General features: G+C 48.0%; 1 protein-coding gene across 1 annotated transcript in view; it reads right to left on the bottom strand.

Moving 5' to 3' along the window:
• Positions 1–2726: 2726 nt before the first annotated feature.
• The window catches only part of LOC6587622 (protein timeless homolog), a 67950-nt gene continuing 60282 nt past the window's right edge, over positions 2727–10394 (bottom strand). Inside the window, exons 12-18 of the mRNA XM_026989943.1 lie at positions 8839–8925; positions 8686–8734; positions 7775–7916; positions 5601–5806; positions 4843–4931; positions 4435–4638; positions 2727–4365 (exon numbers count right to left, since the gene is read on the bottom strand). Coding sequence (XP_026845744.1) covers positions 2813–4365; positions 4435–4638; positions 4843–4931; positions 5601–5806; positions 7775–7916; positions 8686–8734; positions 8839–8925 — 2330 coding nt within the window. The 3' untranslated portion in view covers positions 2727–2812. The remainder of the gene's footprint in view (positions 4366–4434; positions 4639–4842; positions 4932–5600; positions 5807–7774; positions 7917–8685; positions 8735–8838; positions 8926–10394) is intronic.

Here is a 10394-nt window from a genome sequence, read left to right as displayed (position 1 = left end):
GCAAACAAGGGGATTTAGTGGGTGGGGCAGCTAGTTCGATCCATTGGAGCTAACAAAGGCCGTTCAGGATTGTCATTGTGCCGGAAAGAGGCCAAGCTAAAGAGTGCATGACATACGTTTTTTCAACTATCTACTGACACTTCCATGTCACGCCCTTAGTTATCCCCAAGGAAGGGCATTCAAAGAGACCCCTTCTGGCTTAAAGCTCTTAAGCGTCCGACATTAGATATAGGCAATTTTGATATTTACAATAGTAGATACGTTGTTAAATCGTTGTTACGAGACGAAAATACCAATAAATAGTTTCATTCTTCAACTCATTCTTACCGTAAGTACGGAATTTCTAGTTAATTCTTCGTCTTGTATTCTCTTCCAATAACTGCGGTCTACGATTTTAATGTCAAAGCGGTATCATCCGCCGGTGAGTGTATTTGGACTTCAGCACCTGAAAATAAAGTCTCCTCTCCCCGCATTTGCTGGCTTTTCTTATGATTTCCCAAAAGTCAGGGCTGGCTTGTGGACTGTTTTTGTCATCTTGCGTACGGGCAGGCACAGAGAAAATACTCTATAGAGAGGCGGTAAAGTTTTTGCCAAAGTGCTTTCTTCTCCTCTTCCCTGGCTCTTCCGTGCCTCTAACTCGAGGCTCCTTTCCGGCAGACGCTGGAAGTGTTTATCACACGTCAAAGGCGCTTTTTGTCTTTGCCCAAATCTGCTTCAATTTGAGCCGAGATGAGCGGCGTATAAAAAGTTTTGTTGTATAAACATTGTGTGATTGTTAGAAAAACATGTGCCAGCGGCACATACACATAAACAGACACACACACACACACACACATACAAAAGAGGCATGGGGAAAGTCATCAAACAACGGCATCATCTGCATATGCCACGTCCTTGTCAGCGCCGTGCTCATTCCCGTTATGATGAAAAGTCGCAACTTTTTGCTCCACGAGCGCTTCTCCTCGGAGCGCGTGTGTGTGGCATGTCTGCGTCACAATAAAGTCGCCTTTATAGTCCCGAGATTAGGTTAATCCGTTCGCTGTTGCCAGCGCTATCTGCTCGGCCTTTGTTCTAATGATGGGAAAGAGCGTGTGAAAAGCCTCGGCAATAACTCTTTCTTCCTGCGCTGACATTTGCGTTTGTTGCCCTAATGAAAACAGTTACAGTTTATTGTGCTCACGAGCACACTCCATCCCGCATTCTTGTACATATTTGTCATGCTGCGGGGTTTAATGAACTGCCTACCTCTGGCAGGGCAAAAAGCTTCAGAGAGAGCTTCTGGCGGTGATAATCACCCACCCAAGCCCCGCCTTGCCATAATTTACGATGTATTAAGTGATTTTAAACATTTTGTTGTTGCTGCTTTCGTTCCTTCGAACCCTCCGTGGCACGTTTACCGCCATGGGAGAGGGTCGGACCTCAGCCAAATCCATCCGCAGGAAAAAGGCGGGCGGGCATTCTTTTGAGGGCTCAGCTCATGCAGTTGACATGTGCCAGGGAGGTTGATTAAATTAATGAAATAAATTATGAGCTGCTCATCACCGTCTCGCTGTTGCCTTTTAAATTGAGTGTGCGCCATCTTGAAATTAATAATGTGACATCTTGGGCCTGGCTGTGGGCTGAGGGCTGCGGCTGGAGCTGAGCGAGACAGGTGCCACACACGTCTTTCGAGTTCTTTTAATATCGCTGCGTCGTAAATGGAGTACCTAAGCCAACATACACGATGGCCATCTGTCTGGGCCGAGATTCATGCGCAAGCATAGATTTTTTGCCAGCTTAAATTTATGTACTTAAATTCATTAATACCATCGGAGCGACATACCGCATGCGCCGCGTGCACCCGCCTGATTGCATGCGGAAGCGGAAGCAGCGCAGACAGCTGGCTTTGATTATTGAATTAAATTGGCTTTAAGCTGGCTTCCCAATCAGACACCATTCTCTTCCATCTCTCCAATACAGCCAGCATTTTGCGGCCGGATAATTTCCAGTAAACGTGACAGTTTATAAAAACTGTGCAAAAAAGTGTTCGTATTATGGATGCAACGCAATAAAAATACAAGAACACCTCCGTCTCAGGGACATGGCCACTTGTACGAGTTTTCCACTTAACTCTCTCCCCAGAAGCTGCTACAATGCATTTAAGTGCGATCATTCTTCCGACTATGTCGCTTCTCTATGTGTGCGTGTGTGCCACAGTTGCAATTGCAAATGCCAATGAACAAGGTCCGGACATTTGCATCCAGTGTCGTACGAGCAGTTCTTCTACGGCTCCACACTCCAACTCCGGGTCGACCCGACTTGGCCTGGACAGAAATTAACAAAATGCATTTCACGAACTGAGCTAAACCCTTTCCTACCTCATCAGAATCAACCTACGGAGCCACCAAATTAGCAGGCGCACACAAAAGGCGCTCGTCAGAGTAGCTCTCGGTCTCAGAGCAGGGTTTACTCGACAATGGACCAGCACAAAATGCCATCAAGTCAACAAAGGAATGGCAGAGGTAATAGAAACGGATTGGGAGGTGCCAGTGGGAGTGGGAGAGTGGAAGAGTTGGAGAGTGGGGTTATAGGCTATGTTTGCTGCCAGACAGCCACTATGGCGTTGGCTGACTTTTGTTACCCATGTTGCTTTTGCCCCTAGGCTTCTCCCTCTGTAGCCAGTAACTGAAGGAGCCCAGACTGTGCACAGTACTCGTCCTGGAACAATAAAACAGACATGCCGGGGATGATATGCAATTCCAAATTGAATGGTTACATTTATTCGAGGTTAATTCTTGCTGGCTATGAAATCAAAAATCAAAATCGAAGTGCATTAAAACTCATCGTCGTCGTCATCGATGATGGCCACACGTCGCCGTTTGGCGGGCTCCCCGCTGCCGGTATCGACTTTTGCTGGCTTTTTGCGAGCCAGAAAGTTGGCATCATCGTCGCCTTCCTCCGCCGCCTCGTCTGACTCTTGTCCATCGTCGCTGCGTGGGCGTTTGTTTGTCTTGTCAGCAGGCGAGGCGCCACCAGCATCATCGTTGTCGCTATCCGAGTCAATTACATTAACGCGACGTGCACGCTGCAAGGACAGCGATGAGGACTTGGTGGTGTTGTTCTCTTTGTTTTTCTCCTCCGCTTCATCCTCCTCGTCCTCGTCCTCCAGCTCGAGCAACCGAGCACGATAGTCCTCCGAGTTAAAGTTAAATGCATCATCGTCCCCGTCCCCGTCCTCGTCCCCTACGGCCTTTGTTGACTCATTTAGAACCATATCGCCCAGTTTGATTTTAGTGGCTCGCTTGGCTTTCAATTGTTCAAATAAATCATCCGTGCTGGCTCTGCTCGGTTGCTCCGTTTCTTTCTCCTTCTCCTCTCTTGGCTTTAGCTTTGGCTTTGGCTCTGGCTTTGGCTCATCATCATCCTCCTCTTCGCTGGACACATCAGGCTGCCGTTTCTTGCGTGCCAATTTGCGGGCAATTGCATTGACTTCTTCCTCATCGTCGGACTCCTTTGTCTCCATAGCTTTGGCCTTCCCCTTGCGCTGCCGCTTGGCCTGCTTCCCGTTGCCCTTTCTCTTCAGCGCAGCTCGTTGCTCGGCCTGGTCATCGTCATCGCTTTTGCTAAACATTAGGCTGTCCAGCCTGCTCTGCTGCTGAGCTGTTATGTTCTCCGCTTGGGCCTGTTGTCGCTGTCTGCTGCGCTTGTCCAGATAGTCCTCCTCGTCATCTTCCTCATCGACATCCTCCTCCCGGATATTCTCTGGCTCAATTTCCACCTCTTCGCCGGACACGATTTTAGCACGTAGCTTCAAGTCAGCCGCATTAAGATAGGTCGGAACACGCCAGTAGTTCTCCATGCCCGCAATTGGCGGTTGCATGCCGAGTGCCACCAGGACTTTCTGAAAATTACCATCCTCCATGGCGTCTTTCTGACTCTGCTGCAAAGGTAGCAATGGCACACCATCATCATCCTCGGCTGGCTCGTCGGTATCGTCGCTAGCGTCGTTCAGGCATTCTGTGAGCCACTCAAAGGCTGGCTGATACTTTTCCGTATCGACCTGAGCGATTAGGGCTTGCACCGTGCCCACATCAAGGGGAGTGCGCACCACCTGACGTGACCTGGACTTATTTTGTGGCTTCCTGGTTCCGGCATCTTCAAACATGGGCTCCTCCATGTATTCATCTGCTTCGCTGCCACTGCCACTGCCACTGTCGCTGTTCGCCTCCTGCTGCCTCTTCGACTTGCCCTTGCCGCGCCCTTTGCTGGACTTGGCGGGCAGTATCTCCGACTTGTCCGCTATCAAGTGAATCTGAAGCATTCTCTTGATGATCTGCTGCTTGCTGCGCTGCTCTCCAAACTCTCGGACAAGGCGCTCCAGGCAATCTGCGAAAGAAATCACAAAGGGCAACGCATTCAGCTCTGCCTGTTCGGTATAAATTGCTGTCCATTTACCCGGCTCGGTGCGATATTGATCGTATAAGCTTCTTAGCATCTCGTCCTCTTCCGGCTGCCAAAGGTTTTTTCCACTCTGGGCCGACTTTGTCGAGCGTTTGGTGGGCGCCTTGAACAGCAGACCCATCTCCTTCATCTTCTTGAGGACACCACGTCGAGTGCGTGTCTTGTCGGCCAAATTGTCCAGAATCCAATCAATCACATCTGAAAGAGCAGACACAATTGGGTTGCAATGCTTTCTGTTGTTTGCCATTCCCTGCTATTCTGCTGTTCCCTGCGACTGTTCTGGTTGGGACTCGAGTGCCCCAGCTCTGATTGCTTCTATTCATTTACTGTAAATCGAGTCTTAATTCACACTCAGGGCGAGGAGGCAAAGCCCCAACTATGAGTGAATTTTGCCATAGTTACCCTTATCCGTTTCGGGATTCCGTTGATTCTCCTCGAACAGGAAGCGCAGCTCGGTCTCCTGCTCCTCACTCCAGGTGCCTTTGGTTCCCCTATAAAATATGCGAAACCACAAGTTAGAAGGGAAGAACAGCGAACCAATATTGCATTAAACATCGGTTCAGCCATTAACAAATATTCAATAGATCTGGTGTTAAACTCTTTATCACATTTTGTCAATTTGGGGATCATGAAAAAGGGAATGTTAATAAGAAGATCCTGAAGATTCAGTCATGGATTACTGACCATTGCTGGTCTATTGCTCATAATAATGTAAGTCTTCGATACAAATCTTGTTCAAATCAATACGATAATTATTTTTGCGAGTGTATCCATCGTTGTTGTCCATCCCTAGGATAGATATATATCTCTCACTATTCTTGCATGAGGAAATATATTATAGTGCACGTTTTATCCATGAATTTGACTTGCTCTGCCGGACCTCAGAAGCAGTAGCAGTAGCAGTAGGTCGGCATGGGGGGGATGGCCTTGCACCCTTTGACTAGAGGGTATATGCAAATACAATGAGATGGGAAAAGTTGCTCTCTGGCTGGTGGTCATCATTTATCATCTGCCAACTAAACGACAGACGATGAAGCCCAGGCTCAGTCAATCATGCGCCCATTGTGATGATGGGCCCTTTTAACCCCGACGAGACAATGGGCAAGTAAAAGCCAAGGGCGGAGGGATCTAGAGTCGACCGCATGACTGGCCATACTTACGATTCGTAGGCATCACAATAGCCAGTCTCCAGCTCATTTGCCTCCCTGATGCCTTTGTAAAATAATAACTCTGCATAGATTTTGGGATTAGTTGGTGCCACCTCGACAAATTTGCGTACTACGTAGATGCCCAGGCGACGCAGCTCCTCCTGATGGACGTCACGTTCCACGCTGAGGACTTGTTGAAAGATGCGAAACAGCTTGGCCTGTGGGTAGAGACAGAGACAGAGAAAGAGAGTGGGTTCTTGATATTCAAATGAAAAGTTTCTGGAAAGACAGCCACAACAGCAGCTTCCAGACCGGAGTCGAGTGGTTGGGGGCAGCCATTGCCCTTCTGTGGTTGCCGCCTGCGGTTTGCCTCTGACTCTGTCTGAGCAAGATATCATTTGCAGTTGGCAAAAACTTTATAAATGCCCCACCTTCGCCGAAACTAACCCCAAAAACTCCAACCCCCCGCCCAAAGCTCCACTCAACCCTCTGTATCGTTGTTGTCTCCCTGCTCTTGCAGCTCGTCGACTGTCGACCGTATTTGGAATTTAATTTATCCTATGATTGCGCAGACCCATTAGTGGTTTTGACTTTGCATATGATGCTACTTTTGTTTTGTTTGTGGGCAGGCAGGCAGCCGGCAGGCGGCAGGCGGCATCCGACAGCCAGGAGTCAGCTTCCTCTGATGGCCACATTGAAATGGATAGCTCCAGCCGCTCTCGTCATCATTGTCGTAGTCTTCGTCGCTTGTACACACCAGACAGTGAGCCGGCTTAGATGACGCTGATATGTAGAGCTGGCTGGACGGCTGTGCGGAGATTGCGAAACACAGGGCGAATGAGTATCGGCTTTGTCTCCTCTCCTCTTTCAGATGCCGTTTTCGGCTGCTTTGGTGATTAGCCATTCTGCAGCCCCTCTACTGGGATTGCATAAGCGGAGGACTCAACAGAGTTGCCCAGAGCCAAACACTTTAAGCATCGCTTAAAGCCGATGATAAAGTCGCGGAATGGTTAGAGAAGGCCACGTTGCCTGCTGCTGCCTGCTGCTGAATGTGATTTATGAACTCTGGCCAAAAAGAAAAGTTTAATTGCCAGCCGTGAAAAGCAGCATAAGCAGTTGAAAAGAAATCTAACAAAGACTGAAAGCCATTTCCACAAGGCAACACTGCAAATACCCTACACAAGGAAAACCAGAAGTACTTTGCATGTGGCTCAACTAAGTGGAAATTTTCAGAGGACTAGGACTAGCCAAATTTCAAACATTATTGCTCATTAGAGCAGGCTCACCAACAGCTGAAATGTCATAGCTCACAGCTTATTTGATATGCCCCATTCCGCGGGCATACACTTGTACAAACTCAAACACAGACATTTGAATATTTGAGTCGCTCCACCGAAAGCACCGAGCGGCAACCCCACCAACCGATGCTGCGGCTCAAGGCAGCGCGTGAAAGGCTTAAAAAGTTCAAATTCCGGCTGACAACAGAGGGTCTGAAAGGGACCAACGAGCATTCGACGCGGGTGACTCGTTTAAAAAAATATATATACGTTTACTCGTAAAGAACTCGCAGCAAATATCGTTTGTGGCATGGCACAAATAGAAAAAAGGTTCGCTTAATTTGTACAAATTACCATAAAAATGAAATGAAAGCAGCGACAGTAAAAGAAAGTACAGTACACTCGGGAAAATAGTCTACCATTTTTGCTCAAAAATATTCATCTCTACCCCGGAAGTGATGGAAGGAAAAGGCTGGTAAAAGGTCAAGTAAATTTTCAAGCTGATATTCAATTTAACCCTGATAAAAGATATTAACTTTTATGTCAATTCCACTATGTAAACATTCCACTCTCCAGAAGTAGCATCATCAACTGCTTTGGCTATCACCGATTCCCTTTTGGCTTTAAATAATTTACTTCAATTTGGTTACTTAGTTTTATCGGACTTTTTTCTCAGTGCATGTCTAGGGAAAAAAATGAGCCGCAGAATGTCTACTGAGCAGCTAAGCCGCGGCATTTGTTTTTGCATTTGACTTTGATTTATGTGCAGGTCTCTGGCCAAAAGAATTAAAAGCAGGGCCAAAGCCAAGAGGCAGAGGCAGTAGGCAACGACCCCAGAAGCATTGAGAGGCCAACGAGTCGCTGGACCTTAGGACCCTAACTGCAATTAGGTGCAATGCTCCGGCTCACCTGGAAGAGCATTCCGGGGCAGGAGCAGCCGTAGGCGATGCGGTGCAGAACGGTAACGGCCGCCTTCAGGGCCCGCGTGGGAATCTGTGCCCAGTCTGTTAGCACTAGGGTACAGGCGCGAACAATCTTCGGGTGCAGCAATCTGGAAGGAGGAAATATAAAAATAATCACAGGCGAATGTTCAGGCAACCAAGAGTGAGATTTGAGATGTCAGGGATGGCGTGGGGGCGGTGGGGACTGAAAACTCCAATTAAATTATGCTAAATTTAACTAATTATGATTTAAGAGTTTATCCTGCTGGTTGGCCAGGTTTGCCACCCCCAAAAGAGGCCCGCACCCACCGCAGAAACTCCACAGCCTGCGAAAAGTTTTAGAAACATTTGAAACAACAGCAGCAACGGCCACAGCAACAGCAACAGCAACAATGCGAATGGCAGAACAATTAAAATAAAGCAAGCAAAACCAACTTGACGTCATTTTATTATAATGGTTGTAGCTGAAGCTGGATCTGGGACTGTTGCTGGCACTTCTGGGATCTAAGCTGCCTGCGGCATCTGGTTCCCATTCGCCCTTCGCCGTTCGCGTTCGAGTTCGCGGCCATAAAACTTTTGGTACAAGTAATTTCTGACACTAATCCTTAATTAGTAGCCACGAGCTGTAGCAGTGACTCTGCCGCCGTGGCCCGCCAGTGGTCTGCCTTTCAATTAAAAACACAATTACAATTTTCAACACGACCATCACTGCAAACCGCCGACCAACCGATGGACCGACCATGGGAACTTTTCAAATAACAGGCATAAAGTGTAAGCGCCATCCCATCCCACTCCATTCCATCCTCTCTAAACACACAAAATGTCCAAGCGGTTGGCCTTGATTCGAAAACTTTCCAGCCCATTCCAGGGCCCATTTACCTTCGGGCAAAATCATCAAATTTGAACGTTTTCTCGGTGAGTCCTTTATCTGGGTGGGGGGAAGAGAGAACGGGCAAATGCCATTTATTAGCCTAAATTTCCGTAAATTATTTTCATATTTATCACAGATTTGTTTCGGCGACGAAAGCTTACTCTGCTCCTCGAACTCTTCGTTCTCCGCATCATCGTCGTCATCGTTCTCCTCGTCCTCGTCCTCCTTGTCCTCTTCCTGGGGTTCAACTGAAAATATTTATAAAATATCAGCTATAATTGGAACCTCAGTAATTATGATTGAATTTCTCGGGAAATTTATTGTATGGAAATAAAACGAACAAGCTTAATTGGTAAACAAGTTAAAGCGTTTTATACTGTGTAATATTTCGATTTAAAATTACCTCTTACTAGGCTTTAAGCTGAAAACAGTACTCTCACTAAAAAGTGTACTACCAAAGTCCTACCCAAATATTCCTGCAAGACGCTGCCACCACACAAATGGCCATTAACAATAATTATAACTGCAGCAATGCATAAACAAGTTTACTTTACTTACTTCCCAATTCAGACAGAGGGCGGTGCTGGTTACACACATGCTCGTATGATTAAATGCAAAGCCAGTGGAAAGGACACTTTTCAGATATGGAAATAGGCGTGACCCCCCGGCAATGCAATTGGAATGGAGTATGCATGCCTTAGGAGACTTGGCCGGGGCAGCCCGCTTGACTTTAGCTGGTGCTCCCTTAGCTCCGGCTTCTGGCGTTGCACCTGCAGCAGGCATGAAATGGCAGCGCACCAAAAAATGTCAGCCAACCCGAGCTGGATTTCAGCCAGGCACTGCAGGCAGCACGAGAAACAACTTCATTTGCTACCCAGCCCCCAGAAGCCCCGCTCCGGGACCCCTTTGGTAGCAGGAGGCACCAATGGAATTTGCTGCGTTGCATCGCTTTATTAACGTCTTGAATGGGGCCGGTTGTCGTTGTCGGACTCGTTGTCCCTGTCCCTGTCCCTGTCCCTGTCGTTGCCAGTGACGCTATGCCCCATCATTAAAATACAATTTTCTGTGTCAGGTTCAAGCTGTAAGCCCCAAACACGGCACACAGAGCAGGAGACATGGGGCATGCAACACGAACAGGAGTGTTACAGGACGGCAGGACTATGGTGATATTAGTGCATGTCTTTTGGGCTGCCTTTGTAGTTGCATTTGTTGGACTGACACCCCGAACAGGACACCCTGGATATAACCCCATCTCTTCCTTTGGGCCCGGCCGTCCTGCACGGCCATTAAACATGAACCTCGTTACGGCGTTGCTGATGTTCTCGTTATGGCGGCAGCTCCAGGGTGTTCTTGGTGCACAGACACGACACGACACGACGTCACAATGGCACTTTGAAAGTCACACTCGCCCTCGTGCCTTTAAGACCGCTCTCCCCGGGAGTTCTCTGATAGCTCATAGTCCAACGGCTAATTGCTGGGTAACCGTTAGTCGAGGTTTGCCCAAAATAATACGTATATGTCCCCTGTTGTTGTGGCTCAGCTTTGTCTGTACATCGCACTTTCAGGCCACACTTAATGACTTTTGCGCGTCGCACACACCGGACCGGACAGGACAGGGCAGGACACCTGGCCTCCCCTGCATCTGACCTTCGGAACATGTTTTAGGCATCCTGCAGCATGCAAACAAGAACGTGCCTGGTGTTTGGCTTGCGGTATG

This window comes from Drosophila persimilis, unplaced genomic scaffold (genome assembly GCF_003286085.1).
Source record: "Drosophila persimilis strain 14011-0111.01,24,50 unplaced genomic scaffold, DperRS2 tig00000000-arrow-pilon, whole genome shotgun sequence".
In the NCBI taxonomy this organism is placed as follows: Eukaryota; Metazoa; Arthropoda; class Insecta; order Diptera; family Drosophilidae; genus Drosophila; species Drosophila persimilis.
The sequence above is the reverse complement of the archived record's forward strand: the minus strand, read 5'-3'. Positions and strand labels throughout refer to the sequence as shown.